Source organism: Bacillus rossius, chromosome 11 (genome assembly GCF_032445375.1).
Source record: "Bacillus rossius redtenbacheri isolate Brsri chromosome 11, Brsri_v3, whole genome shotgun sequence".
In the NCBI taxonomy this organism is placed as follows: Eukaryota; Metazoa; Arthropoda; class Insecta; order Phasmatodea; family Bacillidae; genus Bacillus; species Bacillus rossius.
In genome coordinates this window covers 32,893,946-32,913,175 of record NC_086338.1, presented here as the reverse complement: position 1 = coordinate 32,913,175, position 19,230 = coordinate 32,893,946, and the positions used below count along the sequence as shown (strand labels likewise).

The following is a 19,230-nucleotide window of genomic DNA, read 5'->3' as shown; positions in this document are numbered from 1 at the left end:
ATTATCAATGTTGATTGGTGTTTAAGCCCGGGAAACAGTGGGTACTTCGTCTCCATGACAACGTTGCGTGCTCGAGAGTCGGGAAACCATTGGTGCTATTCGTTTTTTCTTCGGTACATTACAAAGCATTGTATTAAGTTTTTGTCAAAATTAATTAATTTTCATTTTATTTCATTTATTATAACTGTAAATAAGAGATTTAACAACCCTGCGAAGCTGGGTCGGGCAGCTATTGTGTGTGTGTCTATACAGTAAAATCCCGCCGATGCGACCCCCCTCTGATGCGTCCATTCCGTTTATACGACCGTTTTTTGAGAAACCGTGAAAAATTTGAGCACATAAAGTCGAAAATTTGAGTAAAATCGGCTGAAAAACAAGTCTGTTACACTTTGTTGGGCGCTGTGTGTTCACGTTTATCTTGGCGAGCGCTGTACTGTAAGCAGGCAGGCATACAAAAGACGGCTAAAAATAGATACCACCCCTCTAGACTGTCCAAGCTAGCCAATACCGGTAAACTGCGCGCATCACCTGATAGCATCTGCGCGCGCGTCTATTGCCGTCCCGGTCCCGGTCCCGTTTGACGATTGTGACTCGTTTTTCAATTTACACGGACTCGTGGATTTGTGAAAATGAGTATAAAGCGAGCCAGTTTGTCGCTAATGAAAAATTATGAGATTATCCAGCAAGTGGATAACAAAACAATTTCCAAGACGAAGATAGCACAGAAATATGGCATTCCGAAGTCTACTCTCTTCACGATTCTTAAAAAGAGAGAAGAAATTATAAATGCAGTACAGAAGGAAGGCAGCAATTTGCAGTTGAAAAATTTGAGGGGCGCGACATATTAGGTGCTTCAAGTGTGCGTGAGAGATAAGATATGATAAAGAAGGTGAAGAGGGCGAGACCTGCCAGCCAATATATTTGTGGGAGGGGGAGACAGAGATAAAAGAGAGCGAGCCCTGCAGTAAGCGGAAGTGCAAGTTCAAGGTCGACATTTACCGTCACACTCTCGCTAGCTAACGATGCTGCTGGTCGCCAGCCTCACACACGCACACGCACACGCACATACGCGCGCGCGCCGCCGCCAGACGTTGGCGACTGGCGAGTAGATGCGTGAGCAGCCAGCAGTTCCGCTCTCCTTCTCCTCACTTACCCGTCCACACGTCTTTTTTTCTTTTTTTTTTACGCTGTGAAGGGACGTGGAAAAGATAATTGCTTGAGCTGTCAAAATAAACATCGCTGACGCCAAGGACGGGAGCGCATCCTGTCGGTCTGTCGCTGTGATTATCTACTCCAAAAACATGTCACAGCCTTTCAGGATAGCATTGTTCTTATATCTTTCTTTATAGCCGAATGTTTTCTACTTGATCCACACTGCCGTCGTCCGGGGTCTCGGGCTCGAGTCCCGGTGTGGCTCCTAGTGGGAAAAGGCGGTTCTTGCTACGTATTGTCCGGGTGGGCGCCAGACTAGCTCGGTTCTAGTCGTGAGTTTGGGGGTCGTGGATGTATGTGCCCCTGCGTGGCCCACTAGGGCCGGCGGCGGTGTTGCGTGAGATGATTTTAAATAAGAGGCGTGGAGTTGAGGTGGTGGTGTCGTACCTTTTATTCATAGGAACGAGTCGTACACAATACAACACTCTACAGAGGTCCCCGGGGGGGGTTTACTCGTTATTCCGTGGCGCCGTATGGTTTGTGTTCCGCGTTACGTGGCCTCGGACGCTGTTACGTCTCATACGTCTCACTGGTTACACAGGTAACGTAATTTCGTAACACAAAGGCGGGACACAAAATACACTGAATTAAGGGGGTGCGCACAAGTTACGTTGCACTCGTTACTCGGGTAACGTAAGTTAGCAATACAAAGTACGGGACACAAAAATACACTGAATTAAGGGGGCGCGCACAAATTACGTGGCACTCGTTACTCGGGTAACGTAAGTTAGCAATACAAAGTACGGGACACAAAAATACACTGAATTAAGGGGGCGCGCACAAGTTACGTGGCACTCGTTACTCGGGTAACGTAAGTTAGCAATACAAAATACGGGATACAAAAATACACTGAATTAAGGGGGTGGACGATTGGAGACGGCCAATCCCGTATGCAAATGTCTCGGCGCGGGTGTTGTGCCCACTGTGGTAAAACACGCACCGCAATTAAGTTTGTCCAAGTTCCCTTGCGGGTTTGTGGTCAGCGCCGTGCGCGTGACCTTAAATAAAGTTCTGTAAGTTGCGGGAGGCGGCCCGTGCCGTATACTGAAGAGCAGCCCCGCTGACCAAGTGTGGTGCGGGGTGTCTTTAAATTGATGCGGCCGGATTAGGTCCTGGACCGAAAAAAGGGACCGGGTACTCACGGAGAGGTTAAGTAATAAAAGGGGTTCTGTTAATTAGTGACTATATTTACCGGACGTTACTTTCGATGTAGACAAAGGATGTTGCCTCTCCGTGGGACGTAGGTCCGCCCCGGTCCGTGAGCTGCGCTGAACTGCCGAACTGGCATGGCGTCCGAGGGAGGCTCGGCCTCTCTCGCGCCAGGCGTGACCTCATTACGCTAGACTCCAAACGGGTGTGTCTGGAAGAGATTTTATTGTCGCTAAAATCCTAATTTAATGTTTTAGGAGGAATGGGTACGGTTCTTCTCTTGTCCACTCAGGTTTCCGCGGCTTTGTCTTTGATTGCTGTTCGGGTCGCCTGACTCGGGTGGGCCATGGCCAGGGGTGTGTTCCGTTAGCGGGAGCGTATACTGGCGGGTGCAGGTCGGGCTCTGGGGTGGTCGTCGGCCAGACGACGTCAACACAAGTTCCTTCGCCACGTTTTGAACGAAAATAACAACCAGCCGGCTAGCATAGCCGAACTCGCGTGACGCAAATTAACTTTATAATTGTGGTGGAGGGGGGGGGGGGGGGGGTAAAATTGGCCCGAATTCTCTATTGCGACCATTCCGTTTATAAGTCCGTTTTTCCGGAAACCGTGAGGGGTCGCATCAGCAGGATTCTACTGTCTGTTTATATACACACATATATATATATATATGTGTGTGTGTGTGTGTGTGTGTGTGTGTGTGTGTAAAAATCACTTTTGAGATGTTGATGGGTTTTAGGGTCTGTGGACCATGAAACAAAAAACTATATAAAAGTTATCCTAACCCTGGTTTCTTACGATGTTTCATAGCTATATTCCCTCACTCGTATGGTGTCTTGGACCACGCCCCAGGATGAGACAGTGAGTCCGGAGCTGACGTGAGCGCACGGTGTTCCAGCCCAGCCGGCCGGCAGCACGACGCCCGCCGCGCCCGTCCCGCGGCCGTTCACCTGCCCGTCGCCGGGCGGCATGTTCGAGGACCCCGGCGACTGCCGCTCGTACTTCGTGTGCGACCAGGGCCGGGCCTACAAGTACGTGTGCGCCGCGGAGCAGTGGTTCAACCCGCAGACGGGGCTCTGCCACTTCGGCCCGTCGGAGCGCTGCAGGCCCAAGGGCGTCCTGCAGCGCCAGTACTTCGAGGACGAGCTGATCGGAGGTAGCTCTTCCCTTGCCTGCCACATCACTTTCTTCATGCCAGTTTCCTCCTCTAAGGTTTTCAGTTAGTAATAAAGTGAAGCTTTTTCACATTCGGTAGGTAACTCGAGACGATGATGTCATCAGAGCGTAATGAAAAAAAAAGGGTAATGTCAAGAGCAAATAATGTAGTGTGTCAGACAACCATTTAAGGTTATTCTTCACTATGTTTGTTATTATTGTGAACCTCTAGTTTGTAGTTTAACTATTACAAAGATGGCAATTTCAGATCTCAAGGGCAAGTTTGCATTATATCCGACTTGTGTACTTGTATATTTGCTCACTCAAATACTTTCTCACTCGGATACTTTCACACTTTATAATACACTTGCATACTTGTATACTTATCACACTTTCACACTTGTATACTTGCATACTTACTCGAATACTTACTCACTCGGATAATTTCACACATTCTAATGCACTTGCATACTTATTCATTCACATATACACTTGTAAATATGCACACTTGCACACTTGTGCATGCGCTTCAAATATTTCTGTACTCTATGATTTTTTTATTCCTCTCTCTGTGAAATTTCTCTTCCAACGTGCATATTAGCCATGAACCCATTTTTTTTGATAAAGTAATTCTATTGAAAAGGAATAAGTACAACTGACACTTAATAATTAAACCCTAATTATTTTTTTTTCTCACTAAAGTAAAGTCACAAGTTTTGAGTTATAAGAAAAAATTAAATTTCTTGAGCTCACCCCATGTGATATTCACAGATTAAATGTGCTTATGTTTCTCTAGCGTTTCGCAATCAGGTTTCTCATTTTGCCTCACTAATGTTCCTGGCAGAACCGCACAATTTTATCAGTGAAATAGTGATAGTATTTAAATGTTTGCAGTAAAGGGGTTGGACAAATATTTTGTTGATATTGCTTAATTTTTCACTGTTTCAAATCAGGACTGTTATCTAGCAAGCGTAAAACCAAAACCATTGTGAGTTTCTATAGTAGGTAATTAATTCTATAAATACATCATGAACCCAGAATAAATGTTTTCCGTGCTCAGGTACATAAAAAATTTTGCCCGAAGTTCAAAAAATACACACACACAATGAGGATCCTGTATCATATGTAAAAGTTTTCCTCCTAACTTGTAATTTTTTCATGTATTTATTGTTAGAATTTGTTTTCTCACATCTGGATTATTTTTATGTCTTATATTTGAGATGAATATCTTATTTCTAGCTGTTGAAGTTTATCCTATCTAAGCATAAACGGACTAAAATAACTGATAACATTACACCTTACATTTTCTTATACATAATATTTATTGTCTAAAAAATATTCCAAATAAAATATTCTGCTTACTGAGTTCGTAAACAACACTACTTTACGTAGAGGTATAATATTAAACAATTTTTTTTTCCACCATTACATTACATGCATAATGTCTCGCTTAAAAATTTTCTCTTTTTTGCAATTTTGAGTTTTAGTTCTATGCTGTATGTAATCGGTAAAGAATTAAACTTTCTATCTCATCCAATTTACAAGCTTTAAGCTTGTGACAGACAGACAGACAGTCCCACGACAGACTCTTAAAACTGTAATTATTAATTTTAATAGTTTAATCATGTTTTGATGGTATATCATTGGTTAAATCTTAAGAACTAAATTTCATTTAAATATTTGCACAGATTTATAGCTATGCTAATGTAGATAAAAGATTGCATACTGGTGTGATAGCATTGAGTTTTAATTAATCTGCATTAAAAAAACAGTTACATATGTTCCATTTCATCATCATTTTGTACTTTTCTTTTACATTATTCCCAACGTGTTTGGGTACGAATTTAAAGCACTTCTAAAAGTATGTGACTCAAAATATTACATGCAATACATGAAATGCAGTGTGCTGAAATTTAAGAGCCACTGTGGGGAAACCGTAAACGTTAATTCTCATGAGACACATTCCACAATATTTACGAATAGTAGCATGATGTTTAAACTGAATAAATGGACAATATTTGTGACACCAGCAGGAGAAAAAATTTGTAAGGAAATTATGTTTCTGAACTAAGAATTATTAAAAAATGGGAGTAGTCGAGTTAAAGCTCAGTCTTACATGCCATTGTTGACGTGACAATGTCTAATAAATCGATGAATGCTGGCTGCACGCACGAAAAATTGTCCCAATTCAAACAAATATCATGCGTGGAATATTATTATTTTTTAACATCTGAAACAATTGTATATAGCCTCGTGGCCGTGCAGTTAAATATGGCGCGCGCGACACTACAAAAGTAATAAATATATTTCAATTAATGAATGCAAATAAAAGTACATTTATCAATTAAATTGTAGATTCCATTTCACTCCTTTGTATCCATACAAAATAGTGATAATTCAATAAAAATGTTTCAATTTTTATTTTATTCATAAAAGTATGCAGAGGTAGATTTTATTATACAAAAGATAGAAAAATTTTAAAAAAATTTTTTCCTCAAAGAATATAATATTTTTAATGCCTAAATGGTTTGGTTGCAAAAACCTATTACGGCTCAGTCTCAGGGCGAATATGATATTTCATTTTCTACTGGATCAATAATTTCATCAATGTTTTGTTATGACGTCACGTTAAACTATCGTCCGTAAATCAACTTTACAGACAACCAAATTTTTTTTCTTCTCATCATTACAATTACTTAATTACTATTTATGTTTATATAACACAGTATCTTCCTTAATTTGTGGTTTTTCCCGAAAATATTTCCCCCAGGGATATACTAATTGTAATGTCATACCAATAAACAAGTGTGCAGGTGTTAATGAAAATTATCATTTGCACGCCATTTAACAGCTCACAGATACGACGTAGTAAATATCTGCTGATGAAACTTGCCACAGAGCAACAAACACAAGAGCGCTGTCGGAATAAAATTTACAGAAAAAGCCTGTAGAGCAAAATAATGCCATAAAAACGAAATTATAAATTTTCTGTGAGAGACCGGACCATGAAACTTGAAAAACTGCAGAACCCTACAGACCTTGAGTGCGTGAAAGTCTCAGGAGAGAGAGAGAGCGAGAGAGAGTGTGTGTACGTGTCGGTAAATAGCGAGAGGCATGACAGGTGGTGGTTCTGCTGTGGTAACATGGTAACACACTAACCTGGGGCTCGCTGCGGGTGAGGGGTTGTGCCCCGAGGGAGGAGGGGGGGAAGGGGGCGGGCGCTGACGGCCGGCTGTTGCAGAGGAGGACTACAAGGTGGTGTGCTACTTCACCAACTGGGCGTGGTACCGCAAGGGGGCGGGCAAGTTCGTGCCGGAGCACGTGGACCCGCGCCTCTGCACGCACGTGGTGTACGCGTACGCGGCCCTCGACCCCAACGACCTGGTGGTGAAGCCCTTCGACCCGTGGGCTGACATCGACAACAGTGAGTGCCCTTGCGTTCCCCTCCGCTGCATGCTCATGAGTAGAGACAAGCTTTTACCGTTATATTTTTAGTCCAAACAGAGCATTTCTGTGTTATTGTTTTTATTTTTGTAAAAGTTGTTTTTAAATAATTACTCCACTAAAATAGGGGTAAAATTCTGCATTTTTATGATAAAATATTTTTTTGTAAATTGGTCTAAAACCGATACATTCATAACAATTGTAAGGTCTTGGGTGCACCCAGTGGGTCGTTCGTGTAGCCCCTCCCGGTAGCTCCCTGCACGCCATTGGCTAGTGGTCGCCGCGCGACGCAAAACTGTGGCGTCGGCGAGGTGCCGGGGGAGTCGGGAGGAGGCAGCCACTGAGAGAGGACGGACCTGCACTCCTGACGTCGCGTTCGCGGGTGGACCCACAGTCGCGCGACACGCGGTGTTCGTGTTTAGGAGTAATCCTAATAAAGGGTTCAAAAGCACGTAATGCGCATTATTATTAATTTGCATTCGGTAACTCCCAATAAACGGCACACCCCCCTCCCCTTGTCCGTTGGGGGCGGGCGGTACTCCAGGGGCGGCAGCACTGTGCCGAGGCACAGTGACCAGGACCCGTCAACGGCAGCGAAGATCAGCCGTTACACAGTAAAATTAAATTAGCAAGCCTTTGTGGTTTGAAAGAGTGATTCAATAAGAGATGCCACTTTCCCCCCCCCCTACCCCCCTACCCCCCTACCCACCCTTCCCACCCTAACACCCCCCCCCCCCCCCCCCCCCCCCCCCCCCGGTTTTATCCTTCATATTTACGACCCATCTATTCCCGCATTTCCTAACAAGACAGAGGAGATGACTGCTATTTTTTATACTCTTGTTTCCCTTTCCACTGTATTTTATTTATTTACCCATTTTTTTGCCAGGAAGATAAGAGGCGGCAAGCTATTCTTTGTCAGTTCCATCTATAAAAACTAGCGCACAGTTGACCTTACCCCGAGGCTGGAGGAATATAAAAGGTGCTCTTATGAACACCAGCAATGGCACCGCAACAGATCGGGAGGTAGCCACAGCACTCTTACAATAACTGCACTGTTCATGGAATTTCATGCAACAGAGATTTTTTGATTAAACAATTTATACTTACTCGTGGAGTTATATTTATTAAAAACCAATATAGGTTAGTTATTTACGGATATATTAAACCACACAGTACAATATTATTATTTTTAAAACCAAAATTTGCATATGGATAGCAGTATATTTTTTTACACTAAATATTGGCGTGTAAATACGATAATGTACTGACTAATTTCTTAAAAATATTTTATTTCTGGAGACTTACACTGTGATTATTTACAAAAAGTTTTAAATCAGTTTTGTATTGGTTATCGGATCTGCTAAAGACATGTATTGGGATTGGATCAGTATCCGTTTTCATCCACATTGCCCATGACTATCAGAAAACATAATATTGTCACGTCTCACTTTCGGGGGGGGGGGGGGGGGGGGGGGGTTCGCTTTTTAAAAGTGTAGCTCAGATAAATAATAAAATAAAAACTTTAGCTAGCCATAGAGCTTCTCGGCACTAGAATCATTTTATTAGGTTTATCCTTGTGCAAGAACTGAAAAATCAGGATACTGAGAAAAGTAAGATAACCCTAAAAACAATAGAACACATAACATTTATTAAGAAAATAAATAGTGATAACAAATGAGGTGAAACCGTCCATGTACTCTAAAATAAATAAATATGTACAAATAAATAAACAAATAAATAAATAAATAAACACAGTCAAGCTTTTCTTTCAACAGGAGAGGAAAATACTCCTAAACAAAGTTAACCCAATAATAAAAGGAATAAGACGCTTGGTCGCTGTAAAGTAAACCAGGAGTTATTATGATTACATTATTCTACCCACAAACATTTTTAAATTAATCATATCATAAGTTTCCATGCCACCTAGTGATGCCAAACGTCATTAGTTATTCCGCAACTTCAGTATTACAATTATCAAGAACATTCACTAACAAGAAAAAGACTTTAATAATTACTCAGTTTAGTTTGATAACGTCATCATAAACATGTATGAAAATGATCATTATACAAACGAATTACAGAGTTTAAAATGGAAAATAATAGAAAACGTTAGTTCTGACCTCATTAAAATATAGTAAACCATTGTTAAAAAATTATTTAAGAGAAACTACCATGCCAAAAGTGAATTTTAAAGTTAACTACGAAAAAACATAAGTTGCGGAAGATTAAGACCAAGGCGTCATCCAGACGCCATTTCACTCACCTAACCCTCACTCGTACGACACATGGCCGGGCAGCATAACAACCTTGCACAGGATTACAGCCACGAAGAAACATTTCACGTTCCTTTTAACCAAATTACTTGGCCCCAAAACCCCTACAGGAAAAACATCCTGATGGGAAGTTTTCCTGTTTTTCCCACACACGTAAAGTTATTAAAACAAGCCGGCCGCACGTCTACGTGCTGTGATGTCCACGTAGTCAGAAAACCGGCCGCTAGGTTGCAACACTCACCTGCGCACGGTGACTGCGTACAATCTGCGAACCCAGCTGGCCTCAAAAGAACTGCAAACAAGCCTGCGCCGAATTTCTCCAGAATCGCAGCACAACAACGCGTCAGCTGGCCCGGCTGAAACGCAGTCACGCCTGCGCCCCCAGACAAATACGTGCAAGACTCGCACTCTCCCGGCCCCGCGGAGACCCAAATTACATCAGAGGTGTTACAAAATCTGAGCTTGAGGGTTTAAGATTATTTCGGTTAGATCACATTATAATTTACAAGTAGATAACATTTCCACACATTTGAGTCATTTCCTTGATTTATTTCTTTAAAATTCACGCATTTAATCATTAAATTCATTTCTATCAAAGTACACTTATTTCGTTATAAATGGGTTCTTTTGATGCTTTTTGACGTTTTTCTACTTCATTTTTACTTATTTAAGTAAATTTAGGCTACAAATCAGTTCGTTTATATTGTGTCCAGTGATTTTGTTTTATGTATTAGTTTTCCGACTCATTTCATTATATGTGAATTTATTAGGGAAACCAAGTCCCGAACTAGAGAAAAGGTTTGAATTTTGTTCCCGACAAATAAAATGATTAATAAATTAATGATAATTTGTAACCACGTGATAGTATAACAGTTGGTGTTGAGAGCTGACACTAATGGTTGGCTGCGATGGCTGCAGACTTCTACCAGCGGGTGACGGGGTCGGGGCGGCCGGGCGGCGGAGGGGCCAAGGTGCTGCTCGCCCTCGGCGGCTGGACCGACTCGTCGGGCGACAAGTACAGCCGCCTGGTCGGCGACGGCACCTCCCGCCGCAAGTTCGTCACCACCACGGTGGCCTTCCTGCGCCGGCACAGCTTCGCGGGGCTGCACCTCGACTGGACCTACCCCGGCTGCTGGCAGAGCAACTGCGCCAAGGGCTCCGCGAGCGACCGCCCCAACTTCACCAAGCTGCTGCAGGTACGTGCGGACCCCGTCTCTCCTCTACAGAGCACTTTCCACTTCTTGCGGTTCATCGTTGGGGCGGTGCTAAAACTCTGAACTCACGTTCCAGAAGACCCGGTCTGGCCGTCCCGATTAAGGTTTTCCATGGCCACCTCCAGGGACGCAAATCTTGTGGGATTTGCAAGGGGTTGCCTCTCCCCTCTGAATTGACTCTATTCCATTTTATATCCCAAATAACGTTCAGATTAGCTGGCGCGTACCAAAGCGACATTGCCTAGTGACGCCTAGACCTACACTACACAGCTCTTCTTGCAATTCCGAGAAATTCCGAGATTCAACCCTTTGGGTGCGTCACTGATATTTCCTTGTTTGTGTTTGTATGCAATTCAGCCTGAATAAGTGCAGCTCAGTATTTGAAGCTGACAGTTGGTTATTTTATGGTAAACGTCCCAACGAACTGCATAGTTGGTTATTTTTCATTGATAAGTACCAGAAAAATGCCTTTGCAATTAGTTTGTTTAGCCCTTTTGTGTTCTAAATCCATTAGCTGAAATTCCTCACTAGCCAGTGATCCTTGAAGAAAAATCCTCAAAAAAACTGCTGTAGAGAATTATAATACAACTAATTATTGTAATGGTGACTTGGTCTTTGTCATAGGTAAATTAAAATTTATTTTTATGAATTTTTCAAGAAATATATCTCTTAGATCTGTCAGGATGGTTTTCATAAATGATGCAAGCACAGTGTTCTAGTCCTGTCAGTCAACACTCGTACCCTGTACAAACAGAAAATTTCCTGTTTCTTAAATACGCTTGCTCGTATTTCATTCACTTGCCGACCATTATAAAGATGTATTTAACAATGTACAAATACAAAGAATAAATTTTAGGGTTTCCAACAGATATGAACAGTGGAATATCATTACAAAATACTTCAGTTAAAACTAAAGTATATAATATAATTCAGATCCCCACAAAATATTTTACATTTAGTAACAGCTCAGTATGAAATAATCTCATTTATAAAATACTAAAAATGTGAAAAAAATATTTTCTCAGGTAATTTGTGAAGAGATGTTTAACTGTAGCATATTAATATGCAGAAATTATGTTTACAAAAAAATTTTTTATAAAAAAATTAAAGAAAAATTGCAAGTAAATGAAGTCAGTAATTTGGTAGTGGAAAGTGTCGACGATGGCCGTGGGCGGTGTGCGGGCAGGAGCTGAGGAGGGAGTTCCAGCGCAACAACCCCCCGCTGGTCCTGGCCGCCTCCATCTCCGGCTACAAGGAGATCATCGACGAGGCGTACGACATGCCCAACGTGGGCCGGGAGGTGGACTTCATGTCCGTGATGGCGTACGACTACCACGGCAGCTGGGAGAAGAAGACGGGCCACAGCAGTCCTCTCTACTACCGCCAGGGGGACGACCTCCCCCACTTCAACACGGTACGGCCGACACTAGCTCTCATCTAGAGTTAGTCCCTATGCAGGGCCGTCGAGAGCAGGCCGGGGCCCAGGGGATACTAACAGTGGGGCCCCCTCCCATCACTGTCAAAAATACCTAATGTTATCAACAGTGAAAGGAAAAATTTTATTCTCTTATTGAAATACAACATGTGAAATAAGAAATGGCATGTACTTATGTTATTAAAAGTCAGAAAATTATTTTATACTAACATTAATAATATTAATAAAAAAATCGGGTTCAAAATAAACTCTGTCAAAGTCTGATCAAGGAAGTCACTAATTCTACATAAATAATTTACATTAAAAATGGCATACAAATTAAAGTCGAACACAATAAGTTAAGCATCAGAAACACCACCAATTCCACATAATTAAATTACATAAAACTTGGAGTACAGTAAATTATACTCGAAAACTAGGCCACAGTAAGATAAGAGATGTTACAAATTTACCAATAATTTAAATGAAAGCCTGTAGTCTGCCACAGTCTGATCACATGTATTGCAAATTCCACATACTGTAATTAAATTACTTGAAAAATTTCAGGTAAAAATTATACTGGGCCACAGATAACAGATGTTATTTAACATTAAAAATTTACATAGGACCTACATAAAAGTACACAGTACAAGTAACATCACTCTTATCACAGCATGAACACAGAGTTCCAAATTCAAAATTATTTTAATGGGACTTTGCGAGCTTTGCGATTATAAAATATCTCAATGACCTGATTAAAGTCTAATTTTTTCGCAAGTCTGCCTTCCACTGCTAATGTTCCTAGGTTGGTCAGACGGTCCTGGCACATTGTAGATCGCAGTACATTCTTGATCCTAGACAGAGTACTGAAATCGTTCACCTTATGTCACTTGTCACTGGAAATGTGCAAAATAATCGCAGAGCAACAATAATGTTAGGAAATAAACTGTCCAGTTTCATTTCATGTAGTTCATTCAGTAAATCAATAGGTGGAATAATTTTCTGTCCTAGATTGGGAAGATGAATTGCTTTGAGATGTAACAGTTCCTTACATATTTCCTCACTTATGTCCACACTATATTTCTCATAAATTTGCCTTCCACATTCACGAACTTGATCCTGTTCTATCTCAGGATATTTCCACAAGATGCTAAAAATGTTACACAAGTCTTTAGCTGCTTCAAAATGCTTCTTCAAATTTCCAATTACAGCATCCAACAGTACATTAAATACTTGCCAGTGAAAATGTTCTTCTGGGTTTGCTTGTTCGAAAGCATCTGCAGAAAGAATCTCATCTGAAAACTGTTTCCTGCACAGTTTTCTTTCTGATTGCTCCTTTGATAACTCTGGTAATATATTTAGACATTCTGCATCACATTTACATTCAGCCCAAATCGAATCCCAGCTATTTCTTATGGCCGTAATGTTTTCAATCAAATGCTGTATATATTCTACTTCTACATCCAGTATAACATCTCTTGCTCGCAAAACCAAACTGGTTTAATTTATAGAAATCAGGATTTTAAACCAAATTGAACCCATTAAAATGCACTCAAAGTTTTCCAGATAGCTCTGGATATCATTTAAATCAGCTTGAACTTCCACAGTAAGGTTCAAGTCAAGAACTTGATCAATTGCCTTCTTGATTCCTGGTAAGTGTGATGCAAAAGGCTTAACACATTCAACTCTTGCAGCGAGTAGTAGACATGCTATGCAGAGAGCAGCCAGTATTTTCCTTCAGTATTTGCCATCTCTGAGGGCTTGCAGGAAAAACAGTGAACAACTTCTGTAACACCCCGAAAAATTTTATAACTTCTACACAACTCTCGGCTACATGAACTCCACACAAATTCAAGCTATGGCATGCACAAGGTGAGAAGATGGCAAGTGGATTTTCCTTCTTAATGTGAGCTTGAGTACCCTTGTATAGCACTAACACACTCACACAGCGACCGATGCTACATGCACACAGGGAATCGCTACATGCAGCAAATATTCGGAGATTAGGACTAGGTGCACGCGCAACAGGCTGTCCGCTCAAGAGCTCACTGTGACCCATCTGTTATCAGCACCAGGTACTAGCAGTCCAGTCAGTCAAGTGTCGCGGTCTCGCTGCTTGCTAGACAGGACATAATTTACAGGGTTTTTTTTTTATGGCAAGTAAGCACTTTTTAAAACCATCACTACGGGAATAATATCCAAAAACATATTTTATAAAGGTCTCAGACATTAACATGTGATTGCAGTGCAAAGTATACAGACATTTAATAGTTATTTAAATGTACCATCGCCTTTTCAGAACGAAAATGTTGACATACTATGCTCGGGCCTCGGGCCCCCTGAAGGGAGTTGGGCCCCGGGGATTTTACCCCTGCTTTCCCCCCCTCTCGACGGGCCTGTCCCTATGCTGTCACTAGAGACAAGAGTCTGTGGTTTTATTTTTAGTTTAATTTAATTTTTAGAACAGAGGATTTCAGTGTTATTGTTTATACTTTTATAAAAGTAGTTTTGTAATAAGTACTTACTACACCAAAATAGTGGTAAAATTTAAAAGCTGCATTTTTATGATAAAATAAATTGTAATAAATTGGTTTAAAAAATATACTATCAGAACAATAAAAATTAATTAGCAATCATTTGTGGTTTAAAAGTAATTCAATGAGAGATAAAAAAATAAAACTAATTAATTTCATTTTTCTAATCAATGCACTTTTATACAATTTTTTGTCTGAAAATAGCGTGCCTTCAATTTCAAACATTAAAAGATTACTTTTTTATGATTTGAATCAATCCTGGGTTAAATGCTACTTAATTCCATGATATAACTTGCATTTCCATGTTATGAAATGTTTTGACATGCTTTTCAGTGTTATTTTGTTTTTTATCTCAATTCACCTTATAATCTTGTCCCTAGCTATTACCAACTTTGAAACAAAGGACCAACTAGTATGATTGAAAGGTATGCATTGTATTGAAGTTATAATAATTGTTTTTAGAATACCTAAAAGTCATTCTTTTGTATATTTAAATATTTAATGGTTATAATGAAATTTAATTTCAGTGTATCAAAATTATCACAATTATCACCTTTATTGAAAACGTATATAAAACTATTTGAAAAGTTACACTGTTACACTTAATTATTTTTTTTTGTGACAGATGTTTTTTAGTCTCGCATGCATATCATCCTAAAGTTATGTAAATGTGTTTCCGTTTGGCGCAGAACTTCACGATGGAGTACCTGGTTAGCAAGGGCGCGCCGCGCAAGAAGCTGCTGGTGGGCGTGCCCTTCTACGGCCAGACGTTCACGCTGGCGTCGGCTCGGGCCCACGACCAGGGGGCGCCGGCCCTGGGCGCGGGCAGCCCCGGGGAGTACACCAAGCAGCCCGGCATGCTCGCCTACTACGAGATATGCGACAGACGTGAGTCTGTGCCTGTCCGGCTCCTTTCTTCCTCGCGTTGATGTTGCACGTTGATGTTCCATGCCTGGGTGTCACTGTATGTTTGTCGGGGCGCACGGACCCGGCCGGGGACTCCTCGACAGGGTCGTGACAACTTTGGTGCAGACTCGGTGCTCATGAACTATAGTAATGCCAGGTGTTGGGCTCGAAACCACAACCCTCGCCAGATGAGCGCGATGTGTTCGCAATCACAACCTGATTTTATTAAACACATCACCGTTACTTGTTTGTTCCCCAAGACATAAAATTTTAGATTTTCTTCCAAGCAAAATACATCAATCCTATTGGATTTCAGCAATCGGCGTAATTACAAAATGTATCTAGTTTTATGTTCCAACTGTAGGCTATTTTCAAAACCTTTAACAAATATTTGTGATAAGTGATTTTTGTTGTATTTTTGTTAAAAATATACAATATGTTTTGCTAGCCACATGTCTTCTGACCAAGTAAGATAGTCATTATAAACACCATAACTCTGGTTCTAAATTTGATTGAAATTTGAAATCACATCCTTGAACCTACTGGGGCATGCAATTTAAGGGCAGTGACAATACAACCCCTAAAATAATTGTTGTTAGCTAGCAAAATACGCTCACTCAATTTTCTTGCTATTTCTGAAATTTTTGTTGGAACGTGAAATGCCCAAATCCTTCAAAACATACCCACACAAGCAGTTCGGTTGGTGCCAGATTACAGAATTCACCAAACCAAGGAATGCTGTAGCTAGTAATTGATAACGCACCAAGAAAGTATGTAAATAATTTGGAAGTTTGAATAAATGTTTTATGATAAGTTCCGTTTTTGTGTTTGAAAGTGCCATAGAATTTTTTTTTGTTTCACTGGGTGAACTCACAAAGGTTTAATTTATTGTGATTAAGCTAATCTATGTATAGTTGTGTGAATTTGATGTGTTGTGTTCACTTTTAATGTCACTTCAGATGTGAAATGGTTGAGGAACAGGCAGATAATTTTGATTGCAGTAAAATCAAAACGGTGGATGGCGGAGAGGGATCGCTACGGAGCGACTGGACCTTATGCCCATTTTGGAGATCAGTGGGTTGGCTACGAAGATGTGGAATCCATTAAAGAAAAGGTATATTTTCTTCATTATCACTATTTAAGTCATTCACTACAGAGGTAAAATCAACTTTCAATACAATTGATACTATTAATTTCTGAAGAGTAATATCATACTCTGCAAGAGGGATTCGTACTCAATTTCATAAAAATATTTTTTAACATATAGCCTAACTGGATTTTTTTGGTTTGGCTACAAAAAAAAATATATTTTCTGTTCGAAGATAAATTTGGTATCACATAGAGTGACCGATGTTTTGCTAATATAGCTCACAAATTTAGTATACATTTCGATTACCATTGTCTGTGGCCAACCAGTGAATTTCTGAACCAAATATTTGGTGGGGAACTACATAAATATGAATCAACTCTGGTCTTCCTTTCTCCTCTCTATCTCCTCTGAGAGTTACTGAATCATCACTATATCTTAAATGAAACACAATATATTTCCATAAGGAACTTTACTAACCATTTCTTAAGAAAGTTTTTTTGTTGTACTTTCGAAGGCCAAGACCGTATCCATTCAAAAAAGAGAACAGAGAAAACCCATCATTTTAACATACTTTTCTTAGCTTCACTTTTAATTATGTAATCAAATCTTTTAACTTCTAATTGTTGCATTAATTTTAATCTTTGCAAGTATATGTAATCCGGATGACAATACTATAATGTTATGACTATGATCCGAGGAAAGAAGGGGGGAGGGTCATAGGGGCAAAAAACCACTATTTTTGAGTTATGGGGAAAAAACTACTTCTTTCGAGCTATATGCAATAACCATTCTTTTCACGTATCCACAAGGCCGGGGCATGGTGGTAAATTTGTCCGGGAGTCGACTGTGTCCCCCTCCCTACCTCAGGAGGTCAACTCCCAAAATTTTGGAAATTTCAAAAAAAGGTTCTCTTTTGATTTGGAGTGTTTCTGATCCAAGAGGCCGTGGCAAGGTGTTAATTGTTCTGGGAACGTACTGAACCGTCCAGAAGCGCGGACAGTTATCTGGTCTCAATGAGAAAGTTGCGAGGAAGATGGTAGTGGCGGGAAGGGGGATAGCGAGGTAGCAAGGTGCCATTGCTAATTGGATCAGATGTGTAGCTGTAATGGACTGCTCCCCACCCGCGGGCCAATGGACCAGTTGGTTGGTTAGCTAGGCAGCTGGCATGCCTCGCCTCTAGTAGCAGTAGTAGTAGTATACAGTAGTCGTGCTAATCCAGACCCCGCTCGTCTGGACATCTGGTTAATCCAGATGGATTTAAAGAAAAAAGGAGGATTTATTAATTTTTATAGGTTAAAAAACTTTGGTGTACGTATACAGTAGTGTTACAATTAAATTTAAGATAAAGGAAAAGTTGTACAATAGGGGGGGAGGGGGTAAGCATTGATTATTATAGTTTTACCCAACTAAAACTTGTATTACATGCAAGTCAAATTCCATTTATTATCCACACAGGGCCTGGTCAATCTAGCTTGGATTTGTGGGACTCTACTGTAATAAATAATAATAACAAACAAAAACAATAAAGAAGCATTGCATTGGAATCAGAGAAAGAGAGAGAGAAGAGCGAGAGCACTAAAATTTACAAATGATTATGTTTGGACTTGTGTATGTTTGGACTTGTGATATTTTTTAATTTGTGTAAATATGTTGGGACTTTGAGATATTCCTTATATCAAGACTGTGTTTGAACTTCCCGCGCTACTGGCTGCGGTAGCGCCACTAGCTGGCAGTGCCGGCAACTAGTCAGTCTTTGTTATCGCGCCGCCGCGGTAAGTCGTTCCGTCAGGAAGATGGTGTTATCAGTCCACAGTCAAAACATTTGGTCCTCCGGGCCGGATCTTGCCGGCGTGTTTAGTCTCTCAAGAAATAGTTTCGTAGGTGTTTAGTTTACTTCGTCGGCGTGCGTCGATATGCATCGTTCAGTTCGAGTGTGGTCCGTTGACGTCTGAAGTGCATTGATCATATTTGTTTTGTACTCTGATGAAATTAACTTGCTCGTGTAAATGTATCAGACGTGAAGCACCCTATTGTTGTGTTTGTCACGGATTTGTAAATTATCGTATTTGTCCTGAGTGCGCCGCGCCGTGACTTTAACCTCTCCTTTGTATTACGTCGCCTTCCTTTATCATTGTTCAGGGTCCGTGACCTTTCCCTTGTTCTCGTCTCCTTTGTCCATAGTGTCTCGTCGCTGCCTTTGTCCTTTAGTATCCTGTCGCTGCCTTTGTCCTTTAGTGTCCTGTCGCTGCCTTTGTCCTTAAGTGTCCTGTCGCTGCCTTGTTCGCCGTATCCCGCAGTTGCCTTTGTCCGTTGCGTGACGTCACAGTTCTTTGTGTCAATGAATAAAGATTACGTGTTTTGACACAATAACAGTACATCATGGCAGACGTTCGGTCGGCGTTATTGCGCCTTAGACTTGCTGAAGACCGGGTTAAACATGCGGCGGACCTTGCACACACTGCGGCGGGGGACCCGAATAAAAGGGGCCTATTTCTTGCAACGGCTCATGATCTTGCTTCAGTGAAAACTGGTTTTGATGCAGACTATCTCGCTGTGGAGGCTGCAGCGGACCCAGCTACGGGTTTCGATCCTGAAGCCCATGTAGCTCGCATAATCTCATTTGAAAATTACTATTATTCAGCGATGGCCGCCGTGGAGTCCTTCACTATTGAAGAGAGGGCTAGAGACTTAAAGGAGCAAACAAAGAGTATTTCATCCGGGAATTCTCACGTTGCTCTACCAAAAATAGTGCTGCCACATTTCAATGGCAACCCTAGGGAGTGGATGAATTTTGCCAACCTGTTCACCACTCTTGTGACAACGAATGCCAACCTTACTG

At 41.1% G+C, this 19,230-nt stretch overlaps 1 protein-coding gene across 1 annotated transcript in view; it reads left to right on the top strand.

The window, feature by feature from the left end:
• LOC134536776 (probable chitinase 10) overlaps positions 1-19,230 on the top strand; it is a 108,608-nt gene that overhangs the window by 21,814 nt on the left and 67,564 nt on the right. The window contains exons 7-12 of the mRNA XM_063376692.1: positions 3,260-3,517; positions 6,758-6,940; positions 10,152-10,429; positions 11,634-11,861; positions 15,085-15,283; positions 16,303-16,415. Coding sequence (XP_063232762.1) covers positions 3,260-3,517; positions 6,758-6,940; positions 10,152-10,429; positions 11,634-11,861; positions 15,085-15,283; positions 16,303-16,415 — 1,259 coding nt within the window. The remainder of the gene's footprint in view (positions 1-3,259; positions 3,518-6,757; positions 6,941-10,151; positions 10,430-11,633; positions 11,862-15,084; positions 15,284-16,302; positions 16,416-19,230) is intronic.